This window comes from Acinonyx jubatus, chromosome C1, assembly GCF_027475565.1.
Source record: "Acinonyx jubatus isolate Ajub_Pintada_27869175 chromosome C1, VMU_Ajub_asm_v1.0, whole genome shotgun sequence".
NCBI lineage: Eukaryota > Metazoa > Chordata > Mammalia > Carnivora > Felidae > Acinonyx > Acinonyx jubatus.
The window spans coordinates 77413303-77426948 of record NC_069381.1 but is presented as its reverse complement, the minus strand read 5'-3'; the positions used below and the strand labels follow the sequence as shown (position 1 = coordinate 77426948).

The window sequence follows — 13646 nt, the reverse complement described above, 5'->3', positions numbered from 1 at the left end:
GAAAAATAATAGTTTGAGTTAATAGAAGAGGTTTTTTTTAAAAGCAGGAATTTAGAGGATGGTAGGATTGGAAGAAGGCTGGATTGAGTTCTGGAGTAAATTTGTACAAAAGGTAAGGGGAATGTGAGATAATGATGGCACAATAAAGAGATAAAGGATTCTAAAATGAAGGGATAACGTATCAGGATTCATATGAAATTATGTTGGTGGAATATGTAAAAAGGAGACAATTTTTTTAATGTAGAGTTTTTTAGTTTTAATTCTTAATAGCAGTAATTTGATAGGGTTTTGGGAGTCAGTGGTTAGGTGAAGTTTTTTTTTTTTTTTTTTTAAATTTGGTTTTACTGTTTGAACTGTGACGAAATGCCAGTAAGTAGAGCTTTTCATTTTGTAGGCTGTTTTTTTTTTTTCTTCAAATTTTTATTCTTAAGTAGGCTCCATGCCCAATGTGGAGCTTGAACTCACTACCCTGAGATCCATAGTTGCATGCTGTACTGACTGAGCCAGCTAGGTGCCCCCATGTTTTTAAAATTCAAAACAACTCATAAGTAATTAATTTGAGGAAAACAGCTCAATCTTTATATTTTCACAATGTAATAAATATTGCAACTTGGCATATACAAGGAATAAATGAAGGCTGGTCTAGTCCTAAACTGATAATTTGTTTTTGGTATTTATCCTGTGAGCTGCCTTTTTCAGATTTCTTAGTTATTTCCCAAACATTTGAATACTATTTGTGTAGATAGTCTTTGTAGGAGCTAAATGAGTTGGAATCTTTTCTGTCTAATGGGAATGTTAAGACAGATAAAAAAAATGTTGACTATGAGTCATAATAGGTATTTTAAGAAAGGGGTTATGTATTGTAGCTTATATTTAAAATTCATTGACACCTGGAGTGATAAATGTGGTCATTTCCTTTGCCATGTATTTCCTACCCTGAACTTGTAAGAATTTGACAGATAATGTAACCATTTCTTAGACTTCTCCTATTTATAAAAGGTGGTACGTTTTAAGAACATGATTTAGGTATCTTTTAATCTCAGGAGTGCTTGCAAGCAAACCTTTTGTTGTTTGTTTGTCTCTTTCTTTTTTCTTTTTTCTTTTGTTTTTTGCAGAGATTACGCACAGAAAATAGACTTTTAAAACAGCGCATTGAAACATTAGAAAAAGTAAGTAAATAACTACTTTTGTATGCAAGCTTCTGTTGTATGCACAGTATTATTTTTTATTTTAAATAATGGCTCAAGAAATCTATCACATGTCTCCAAAGTTGTGATATTGGCTGCTTAGCTTGCCTACCTTACTACTTTACTAAGTAACTTGTTATTCATAACAATTGATCACTACAAGTCCTTGAGATTTAAGGTTAAAGTTTTAACTGAGGTTATTATTAGAGTAACGTTGGTACCATTTATTTTCTTTACATATAGTCTCTAAAAAAGTATGTTCTTTAGAAGTAGCCTAATTGAGAATCCATTCTGTATAGCATTTTAAAAATGGCTTTCAAATGTTGCCCTGACTCTAGCCATATATTAAATGTGTCAATGATTCCTTTAATGCCTAGGATGACTTGAAGTTTAGCCAAAATGACTGATTGCTCATATAAAAATTCACCATGGTGTTGATTTTCAACACAGGGGAATTGTGCTTAAACTTTTGGTTCTTAGACTTATTTTGATACTACTTTTTACCTCTTTCTTCCTCTCTGTTTAATATAAAATAACTAGGCAAATGTGGAAAGTTTTGCATTATTTTTAATGTACTTTTAATGTAATGTCTGTTGTAGTATTATTTTAAGTATTAAGTAATAAAGGTACAGTCTAAGAGGTTTGGTTTGTCAAAAGAAAAGGCTAAATTCACAAAGTCTTTTGGTGTTTGGCGGGGCTTTTTTTTTAAAATGGAAGATGAGAGTAAGTAGATTTATAGATGATATCGCAGAATCTTAAAATCTTCTCTGAAAATCTACAGATTGATATTCAAGAAAGAAAACATGAATATGTGGATAGTTTGGATATATGTCTTTTGTTGGAAGGCACTGATGGTTTACTAAATAACACTACACACAAGGATAGGATATTTATTACGTGTCTTTTTGTTGTATAATAATTTCAAGTACATTATATTAAGTCAAAAATAGTTTTCCTGTATTCCTTCATCTTATTAGAGTTGTTTTGAGGATAATTCTATTTTTTTGGTGACTCTGCAGAAAGGTTGAGCTTAATTTAGTTTTTAAGCCATTTTAATTGTATACTATGTTTTTCATTAAATACTCAGTTTATACTAAAATATGTTTTCCTAGGTGGTATTTTATTTTGGAGTGAGATATTTTCACAGAGAAAGTATTTTTATTTCATTGAACCTTCAGAAAGATAAAGGTGCTATAGGAAAGTATTAAGTTTGGATTTTACTTTAGAAAATTAAGTACCTTTCTACCGGCTTACATGGCCTAGGTGTGTCCTTTAGCACTTGGAATTCTAGAAATACTTAGGTTTCAGTTAAATTCTATAACCTAAATGTTTACTTTCTCAGTTTTTGCTAGAATTTATTAAGTTGAGCTCATTAATTTCATTTGTCATATTTTCCTTGCTTTGCTTCTTTGGAAGTTGCTGTTGTACAAATTGCTGTCACACTTTATAAGTGGAATTGCGTACTCAATTTCCTTCTCCCTTTCTTCTAAGTGGTTTGACAATATGGCTGATTCCAAACATAGAACTTAAAAGTATGCTTTAAAAGAAGCCATTTGCTTGTCTCAAATGATGAAAAACTTCTTGGTATTTGTGTTGGTCTTCTAGAAGCATATGGTTTTCTGTGGTCTGTCCTCATTTTGATATATTTTTCTTAAGAATTAAGGATGACACCACACACAGTAAAAAATAGCTTTAATGTCAAATCTATATGTTCATTTTAATTACAATGAAAAGTAGATGGAATTTGGGTATGCTTTGTTTCTTCTTATTCCTAATTTTATGCACCTTTATTTTATTTCTTTCTCTTAAATTTCTATCTGAATTTTTCCTTTTGTAGGAAAGTGCTTCCTTGGCAGATAGATTGATACAGGTATAGTTTTTTTCGTTTAGCATTTTCTCTAACTTTCTTCTAAGGGAAGTCCTAAACCTAGAAAATCACATTTTAATGCATGCAATTTTACATGCATTTTTCCTAGCAATAATTTTTTGGGGCAGTATATTATGTGCATAAACTTAATTTTTGATAACGGTGCATTATCTTGGTTTATTAGATACCTTTTGCACGTTTTAAAGCTAACCTTATTTTAAAGTATTTATTCCAAAATGGCAATCAGTGGATTCTGTGAAATTAACTACTATTCATTGAAAGTTTTAGTTCTGCATGTGCAACTCAGTAATATTGCATGAATTGAATTTTTATTGACTGAAAGAATTATTCTTAAGATTATCAGATGAATTTTCTTATTTAGTTTCCCAAAATTTGCTGGAGCGATAATGAGCTGCTGGTTAATAATTACTTAGGCTGTTCTACTTAGGTTGTTTGAGGTGATTTTTTTTTTTTTTTTAACATGTCACAGTAAATAACTAAACCTCACAAAGGCAGTCTTTCTTGAATCTGTCCTAAATTGCTTTACACACACACAAATTATGTCCTAAGGGACAAGTGACAAGAGCCCAGGAGGCTGAGGAAAACTACCTCATAAAACGGGAGTTGGCCACCATCAAACAGCAGAGTGATGAGGCCAGTGCTAAACTGGAGCAAGCTGAAAATACCATCAGGAAGCTCCAGCACCAACAACAATGGGTAAGGAGTCTGGTAGTGCTTTTTCTCACTTTTCTCACCTTTCTCATCCCCTTCCCTTTAAATTTTTTTTTTTTTTTAAGCACAACTTCTGTGCCCCTGTTTTAAGTAATTTTGTTTTCTACTTTAATTGAATTCTTAATCATTTTTATATTCTGTAATACTTAAGGGTCTTATTGTGGTCTAGAGACTCTTCATTCTAACATCTTTTTCTGTCTACACAGTTTTTTTAGAAATAGGTAATATTTTCATTTCTTACATTATATTTTAAGTCACAGAAAATGATGTTTGTCATACCTACTTTTTAGTTTTTAGAAATCTGTTTCATACTGGTATTTTGCCACAGGAAAGTTTTGAATCTTAATTCCACCTAGTTCTTGTTAGTGGTGCAGATGAAATATCACCCAACGTGGAGAATATGTGTAATTATCTCATTTAAAGTTTTGATAATGTGGGGATTTCTGTCTTGTGAAAAACTATAGCCTTAACTTTCTACATCAGGATGTCAAATTAGGAATTAAGGTATATGCTTACATATTTTCAAGAGGAGAGAAATTTCAAAGTAAAAAAAAAAATGAATTAAAGAATATGTTAACTAATTTAGGGTATATTGAACAACTACTCATTGTACAGCTATTCTCAGGTATCTTGTGCAACTTAGACATCATTTTCCATTCTCAAATTCAGACTGCTATGGTCTTAAGGAGATGAGGGCTAAAAAGAAAAGCCAGCTGTTTATTTTTGAAAAGATACTATTTCTTGTTTCAGTTTTCTGTTCTTAGGAGTCGGATTGTAACAGGAGTGGGCAGAAAAAGTTGTGTTAAATTTAGAACTCTATATGGGTCTGGAAGGCAAATAGAAGGACTTCAAAGTTGGACATTACTTTTATTCAATAAAATTAAGAAATACCATCATCAACTGGCTACAAATATCAGAAAACTAAAAGCAAAAAGAAGATATAGGCAGTTGAAAAAAACCATAATAACATAAAATTATTTTTTCTGTTATGTTAATGAAGATGGTTTAGAAAAATGAATAGAAAAATGATAAAAGGATACTAAAAAGTAGGGAACTCAAATAGTTCTGCCTTTGTATGAAATGTCAGTATCAAAGCATAAAAATAGATAAAACAGAATTGAAGGATCCTTTTGGGGATTAAATTGAACTGAGTTATTAGTGTAATGTGATTTTGTTTCAAGGAAAGATAGTTTATGTTTGCAATTAGCATAAGCTACAGTCCTAAAACATTAGAATCATGGATTACTAGTTTTTTTGCATAGGTTTTCAAATATTGAGACCTATAGGACATAAAAATCAGAATTTAGTTTATAATGAACAAAGTAAAGTGGGCGAGCAAAAATAGAATGAACTGAAGCTTTTGAAAATGTAACAAAAGAATCTTTTTGTTGTTTCAAGGACAAAATCAACTCTCATTGTGAAGCTAAAATATAACAAGTAGAAAGCAGGCCTCTATTTTGATTTTGTTTCCATTTTTTTCTCACTTGGCAGTTATTCTTCTAAACTGGAATAAAATGTAAAACAGAGCACCTGGGTTGTTCAGTTGGTTAGGTGTCTGACTCGATTTCAGCTCAGGTCATGATCCCAGGGTCATGGCATTGAGACCCGAGTCAGGCTCTGCACTGAGCATGGAGCCTGGTTAAGATTTTCTCTCTCACTTCAGCCCCTCTCTCCTGTTCTCTCAATTAATTTCTCTCTCTTTCTCTCTCTCAAAAAAAAAAAAAAAAAAAAAGACCCATAAAGCAGTGATCCACAAAACAGGTGAAAGAAACAGAGCCTTGGTTAAATTTCCAACTTCAAAGCAGAGTGCATGCATATCCCTAGATATTAAAATACTTTGCAAAATGATAAGAATATTCTTTAAAGGATTTTAGAAAGTAAGATACACTAAAGGCTTTGAGGCAGGCAAAATATAGTTCTTAACATTTAGTAATAATGGCTAGATACCTGAAAAGACAACCAATGACCTTGATGATGCTTCATTAAAAATTCCTAGACATCTGGTTTGTGAACAATTAGAAAAATAACTTTTATTCACTAAAAGGGAATTCACTATGTTTAAGTCATAACAAACTAACTTTGTTTCTGCAATAAACAAAAACTGTTCCATAAGTGCAGTTTTAAAGGTTATTTGAGGGCACCTGCATGGCTCAGTTGGTTAAGCATCCAACTTCAGCTCAGGTCATGATCTCATGGTTCATGAGTTTGAGCGCGAGTCAGGCCCAGTGCTGAGCTGACAGCTGGGAGCTTGCAGTCTGCTTTGGATTCTTTTGTCTCCCTCTCTCTCTGCTCCTCACCGCCCCCCCCCCCCCCCAATAAATAAAAACATTAAAGAGTTATTTGGCACTCCCATCTTATCTTTCTAGCCAAGTTTAGATAAAATAGTAAACTTAAGTGGTTTTCTAGGTGATTAACCATATCAAGAGGTTATTCATGTTAAAGCAAAGAGATGTCAGAGGTTTTTGTCTCCTAAATTGATGCTTGCATGCTTGCTTTCTTGTTTCCTTCCTTCCTTCCTTCCTTCCTTCCTTCCTTCCTTCCTTCCTTCCTTCCTTCCTTCCTTCCTTCCTTCCTTCCTTTCTTTTTCTCTCTCTCTCTCTCTCTCTTTCTAAGTTTATTTATTTATTTTGAGAGAGACAGAGACTGTGCGAGTGGGAAGGGGCCGGCAGAGAGGGAGTGAGAGAGAATCCCAAGCAGGCTCCTCACTGCCCGTGGAGAGCCCAATGCAGGGCTTGAACTTACAAGACCATGAGAGATCATGACCTGATCCAAAACCAAGAGTTGAACACTTAACCGACTGAGCTACCCAGGCGTCCCAGCCAAGTGTTTTAATGTTACCTAAATCCTTATATACAAGGTACGTTTAAGAATTTTATATATAAAATATTTCAGAAATGTTGCCAATATGTTGTATAATCAATCAATATTCTAAAATATTTAAAGTATATTCAGAATAAGTAACTAAAATAAAAGGGTATTTCACAGAAATCTATTGCCTTGCCCTTAAGTTTAAAATTCAGAGAGAAGTCTTAGTGATGGCTTTCTATAACAAAAGACTTAGAAATTTTAATTGGCAGGAAATGGGGAATTAGCCAATAATGTAATATGATTTATCTGCCACCCACCCCCTGCCCCATGCCAAGTAGTCTTCTTAGAAATATAATGACCCAATTTATTTTTTTTTTAATTTTTTTTTTAACGTTTATTTGTTTTTGAGACAGAGACAGAGCATGAATGGGGGAGGGCCAGAGAGAGAGGGAGACACAGAATCCGAAACAGGCTCCAGGCTCTGAGGTGTCAGCACAGAGCCCGACGCGGGGCTCGAACTCACGGACCGCAAAATCATGACCTGAGCCGAAGTCGGCCGCTCAACCGACTGAGCCACCCAGGCACCCCTATAATGACCCAATTTAATTCTAAGTAGCTTGCAGAAAATTTGTAGTGTTGTGTCTAGTTTGAATATGGAGACATGTGTGAAGTGTCTACACATTGTATTATGGCCAGTGTAGGAAAGACTGTGGCAGCTTGGGATATTTTTAGACTGCACTAAAGAAGACTTAAAAGAACATCATAGATATAGTCATTTGAAAGTATCTCAGGGGCACCTGGGTGGCTTGATTGAGCATCCAACTTTGGCTCAGGTCATGATCTCATGGTTTGTGGGTTCAAGCCCTGCATTGGGTTTCCTGCAGTCAGCACAGAGCCCACATTGGATCCTCTCTCCTCCTCTCTCTTTGCCCCTCCTCTGCTTGCTCACTCTCAAAAATAAACAAACACTAAAAAAAAAAAGTATTGGGGCACCTGGTGGCTCAGTTGTATAAGCCTCTGACTCTTGTTCCAGCTCAGGTCATGATATCACGGTTCGTGAGTTTGAGCCCTGTGTCTGGCTCTGCACTGACAGCTGTGGAGCCTTCTTGGGATTCTCTGTCTCCCTCTCACTTGGCCCTCCTCACTTTATCTGTGTCTCTCAAAATAAATAAATAAACATAAAAAAAAAAAGTATTTGAGAGGTTATCTTATGGAAAAGTGATTAGCCATTTTTGATATTGCTTCAGAGGGCAGAATGTGTTTAAGATCCAGGGATATAAAAACTTACTCATTGGAGTAGTTCTTTGCAAAGTAGTAGTGAGTATACTACTGGCAGAAAGTGAACATTTGTTGTCACATGTTTTGATCACAGCCTTCCAATGTAACTTAATGAATTCTTCAAAACTTGGAATAAAGGTTTCAAATCTCTATTCTAGCAGGAGGTATTAAATCGGTATAATCATCTACCACCATCACTCTCTACTATCAATAGTGTCATTTTATTGATATAAAGAGCTTTGGATTTCATTTATGGGACTAATTCTAGTCCTCTTATGCTAATTATGTGACCTTTGATACTCAAGGACTCAATTTCTTTTTTCTCTAAAATGATTACATAGGGTTAGACTGTCTCATCTAACTTTTTTTTTTAAGTGTATTTATTTATCATGCACATGTGTGAGCCAGGGAGGGGCAGAGAGAGAATCCCAAGCGGGCTGCATGCTGTCAGTGTGGAGCCCTACATGGGGCTAGATCCCAAGAACTATCAGACCATGGCCTGAGCTGAAACCAAGAGTTGGACAGTTAACCAACTGAGCCAACCAGGCACCCCTCTCTTTAACTTTTTATTATTTATTTATTTATTTATTTTTTACTATTTTTTAATATATAATTTATTGTCAATTAGGTGTTTCGATACAACACCCAGTGTTCATCCTAACAGGTGCCCTCCTCAATGCCCATCACCCACTTTCCCCTCTCCCCCACGCCCCCCTTAACTTTTTAAATGAACTTTATTGAAGTATAATTTACATGCAATAAAATTCATCAGATTTTAATTGTATAATTTGATGTATTTTGGTAAATATCTAGTTGTATAACCACCACCACAGTCAAAATATAGAATATTTCTATCACCCCCAAAATTTCCCTCATGTCTCTTTGCAGTTCACCTCTCCACCTCCAGCAACTGTTGTGCTGTCACTGTAGTTTTGCCTTTTTTAGGATGTCATATAAGTGGAATCATAAGGTATGAAGCTTTTGTGTCTGGCTTCTTTCAGTTAGCATATCCCCTCACTTTTTTTTCTTTTTGGCAATTATTTTCTTTGTGATAAAATAGATACAACATAATATTTTCCATTTATGTGAATAGTACATTTATAATGCTCTGGAACAATAACTGCCATTTATTTCTTGAACTTTTTCATCATCCCAACAGAAGCGTTGTACCTATTAAAAAATAGTTCCCCCCTTTTCCTTCCCCTGGTAAACTGTATTCTACTTTCTGTCTTGTATGGATTCACCTCTTCTAGGTATGTTACGTAAGTGGAATCATACAATAATTATCCTTTTGTGTTTGGCTTATTTCACTTAGCAGACTGTTTTCAGGGTTCATCCCAGTTGTAGCATATGTAAGAATTAGGTAGTTTTTACTGTGGCTGAATAATACTCCATTTTATGTTTATACTGCATTTTGTTTTGTCTGTTGATGGTCATTTTGATTTTTGACCTTTTGGCTATTATAAACAATGCTGCTGTGATCATTAACATACAAGTATTTGTTTGAATCCCTGTTTTTAATCATTTGGCATATATACCTAGAAGTGGAGGTCCTGGATCATATGGTAATTCTATGCTTAACTTTTTGAGCAAACACCAAAGTATTATCCACAATGGCTGTACCATTTTACATTCCCACCAGCAATGTACAAGGGTTCTAATAAATTTCTCCACATCCTCACCAACTCTTGTTATTTTCTTTTTTGTCTTGTTTTGCTTTTGGTTTCTTATTTTTTAGTAATAGCCATCCAGTAATTGGAGGTGATATTTCATTGTGGTACCGAGGAATAAATTTAACAAAGAAGATGAAAAACTCACATTGAAAACTGTGAGTCCTTGTTTATTTAACTATTGATGAAAGAAACTGAAGACATAAATAAATTGAAAGACATCCCATGTTTATGGATTGGAAGACTTAATAGTGTTAAGATATCAACACTACCCAATATGATCTACAAATTCAGTTCTAATCAATCCTATCAAATTTCTAACAATCTTTTGCAGAAATGGGAAAGCAATCCTAAAATTCACATGGAACTGCAAGGAGCCCTAAATATTGAAAATAGTCTTAGAAGAGTTGAAGGATTTAAACTTCCCAATTTGAAAATTTACTACAATCCTAGAGTACTCAAAACAATATGATACTGTTATGAAGATAGACATATAGATCAATGGAATAGAAATTTTGACAGTCTAGAAATAAACCCATACATCTATGGCCAGTTGATTTTTGACATGGGTGCCAAGGCCATTCCATGAGTAAAGAATAGTCTCTTTGACTAATCGTGCTGGGAGAACTGTATACCCTCATGAAAAAGAATGAACTGGGACCCACCCCTACCATATACCATATATAAAAATAAACTCAAGGGGCGCCTGGGTGGCTCAGTCGGTTAAGTGTTCGACTGTCTCAGGTCATGATCTTGCAGTTTGTGAGTTCGAGCCCTGTGTCGGGCTTTGTGCTGACAGCTTGGAGCCTGGAGCCTGCTTCAGATTCTGTGTCTCTTTCTCTGTCTGCCCCTCCCCTGCTCATGCTCTGTCTCTCTCTGTCTCTCAATAATAAGTGTTAAAAAAAATTAAAACCCTCAAAATGATCAGTGATCTTCATAGAAATTTTATAGTTTTAAAATAACTCTTCTATGATTTTAAAACTGTAACAATCTTAGAACACATGGATAAATCTTCATAACCTGCAATTTGGCAAGAGATTCTTGGATACCAAAAGCATGGGCAACAAAAGGAAACATGTAAATTCGACTCCATCAAAATTAAAACCTTTTGGGCATCAAAGGGCATTATCCAGAAAACGGAAGGGCGACACACAGAATGGTATAAAATACATGCAAATCATGTATTTGATCAGAGTTTAGCATCTAGAATATATATAAAGAACTCTTAGAACTCAACAAAAAGACAACACAATTTATTTTTTTTATTTTTATTTTTTTTCAATATATGAAATTTATTGTCAAATTGGTTTCCATACAACACCCAGTGCTCATCCCAAAAGGTGCACTCCTCAATACCCATCACCCACCCTCCCGTCCCTCCCACCCCGCATCAACCCTCAGTTCTCAGTTTTTAACAGCCTCTTATGCTTTGGCTCTCTCCCACTCTAACCTCTTTTTTTTTTTTTTCCTTCCCCTCCCCCATGGGTTTCTGTTAAGTTTCTCAAGATCCACATAAGAGTGAAACCATATGGTATCTGTCTTTCTCTGTATGGCTTATTTCACTTAGCATCACACTCTCCAGTTCCATCCACGTTGCTACAAAAGGCCATATTTCATTCTTTCTCATTGCCACGTAGTATTCCATTGTGTATATAAACCACAACTTCTTTATCCATTCATCAGTTGATGGACATTTAGGCTAAAGGACCTGAATGTGAGACAGGAAACCATCAAAACCCTAGAGGAGAAAGCAGGAAAAGACCTCTCTGACCTCAGCCGTAGCAATCTCTTACTCGACACATCCCCAAAGGCAAGGGGATTAAAAGCAAAAATGAATTACTGGGACCTTATGAAGATAAAAAGCTTCTGCACAGCAAAGGAAACAACCAACAAAACTAAAAGGCAACCAACGGAATGGGAAAAGATATTTGCAAATGACATATCGGACAAAGGGCTAGTATACACAATCTATAAAGAGCTCACCAAACTCCACACCCGAAAAACAAATAACCCAGTGAAGAAATGGGCAGAAAACATGAATAGACACTTCTCTAAAGAAGATATCCGGATGGCCAACAGGCACATGAAAAGATGTTCAACGTCGCTCCTTATCAGGGAAATACAAATCAAAACCACACTCAGATAGATATCACCTCACGCCAGTCAGGTGGCCAAAATGAACAAATCAGGAGATTATAGATGCTGGAGAGGATGTGGAGAAACGGGAACCCTCTTGCACTGTTGGTGGGAATGCAAATTCGTGCAGCCGCTCTGGAAAATAGTGTGGAGGTTCCTCAGAAAATTAAAAATAGACCTACCCTATGACCCAGCAATAGCACTGCTAGGAATTTACCCAAGGGATACAGGAGTACTGATGCATAGGGGCACTTGTACCCCAATGTTTATAGCAGCACTCTGAACAATAGCCAAATTGTGGATAGACAACACGATTTAAAAATGAGCAAAGGATTGAAACATTATTTACAGTTACCAAGACATGGAAGTGTCTATTGAAAAATGAATGAATAAAGATAATAGTGTATGTATGTGTGTGTATAAACAGGAATATTTTTTTTTAATTTTTTTTTAACGTTTATTTATTTTTGAGACAGAGACAGAGCATGAACAGGGGAGGGGCAGAGAGAGAGGGAGACACAGAATCTGAAACAGGCTCCAGGCTCTGAGCTGTCAGCACAGAGCCTGACACGGGGCTTGAACTCACGGACCGTGAGATCATGACCTGAGCCGAAGTCGGACGCTTAACCGACCAAGCCACCCAGGCGCCCCTAAACAGGAATATTTTTCAGCTACAGAAAAAGAATGAAATCTTGACATTTACAACAATATGAATGGACCTTGAGGACATTATGCTAAAAGAAACAAATAATAGACAAATACCTTGTGATCTCACTTATAGGTGGAATCTTAAAAAAACAACTCATAGATAAAGAGAACAGATTGGTGGTTGTCAGAGGTGGGGAGAGGGAAGGTGAAATGAGATGAAGAGCAGTCAAAAGTTATAAATTCCCAGTTACAATTGAGTCATGGGGATTTAATATACATCATGGTGACCGTAGTTATTGCATATTTAAAAGCTAAGAGAGTAGGTCTTAAGAGTTCTCAACATGAGAAAAATTGTGTAACCATATGGTGACAGATACTAACTAGACTTAGCATGGTGATCATTTCAAAACATAAATAGTGAATCATTACATTCACACAACTGATATATGTCAATTGTGCCTCAATAAAAAAATTTTTTTAATGAAAAAAGGAGTTAAATAGACCTTTCTCCAAAGAAGATATACAAATGGACAAGTATATAACAGGACACTCAATATCATTATTAGTCATTAGGGAAATGCAGATCAGTATCATGATGAGATACTGTGTCACACTCACTAAGATAGCTATAATAAAAAGCCGGAATATAACAAATGTTGGCAAGGAGATCGAGAAACAGCTGCTGTGGAAATTAGTGGTTCCTCAAAAAGTTAAACGTAGAATTATCATGTGACCCACAGTTCAATTTCTAGGTGTATACCCAAAAGAATGGAAAACTGCTATTTAAAACAATCATGTGTACACATATTTGTAGCAACACTGTTCATAAAACGGATATAGCCCAAAGGTCTATCATTGAATGGATAAACAAATTGTGGTATATGCACACAATGAAATATTATTCAGCCACAGAAAGGAATAAAATACTTATACATGCTATACTATGGATGAAACTCCAAAATCTTAAGCTAAGTGAAAGAAGCCAGACACAAAGATCACATATTGTATGATGCCATTTGTATGAAATATCCAGACTAGATAAATCCATAGAGATAGAAGGCAAATTGGTATTTGCCAGAAGGTTTGGGTGGGAAAGGAGTGAGAAACTGCTTGATAGGTAAGAGGTTTTACTTGGACTGATGGAAGTATTTTAGAACTAGATAGAATTGGTAGTTGCACAACATTTTGAATGTCCTAAATGTCACTGAATTGTTCACTTTAAAATACTTATTTGGATTTTGCCTCAATAAATTCTATGAAGAAAAAGAGACTATGGAAATGAAGGTAGAAGTCTCAAGAAAATAACACACTTAGTTTGAA

General features: G+C 35.2%; 1 protein-coding gene across 16 annotated transcripts in view; it reads left to right on the top strand.

Annotated features, from left to right (window-relative positions):
• Window positions 1-13646, top strand: part of EVI5 (ecotropic viral integration site 5) — a 231241-nt gene that overhangs the window by 114875 nt on the left and 102720 nt on the right. For 12 of the 16 annotated variants that reach the window (XM_027058598.2, XM_027058590.2, XM_027058587.2 and 9 more), the window contains 3 exons: window positions 1116-1169; window positions 3025-3057; window positions 3625-3771. In XM_027058598.2, coding sequence (XP_026914399.1) covers window positions 1116-1169; window positions 3025-3057; window positions 3625-3771 — 234 coding nt within the window. The remainder of the gene's footprint in view (window positions 1-1115; window positions 1170-3024; window positions 3058-3624; window positions 3772-13646) is intronic. The other 4 variants (XM_053214448.1, XM_053214449.1, XM_027058592.2 and 1 more) reach the window with 2 other exon arrangements.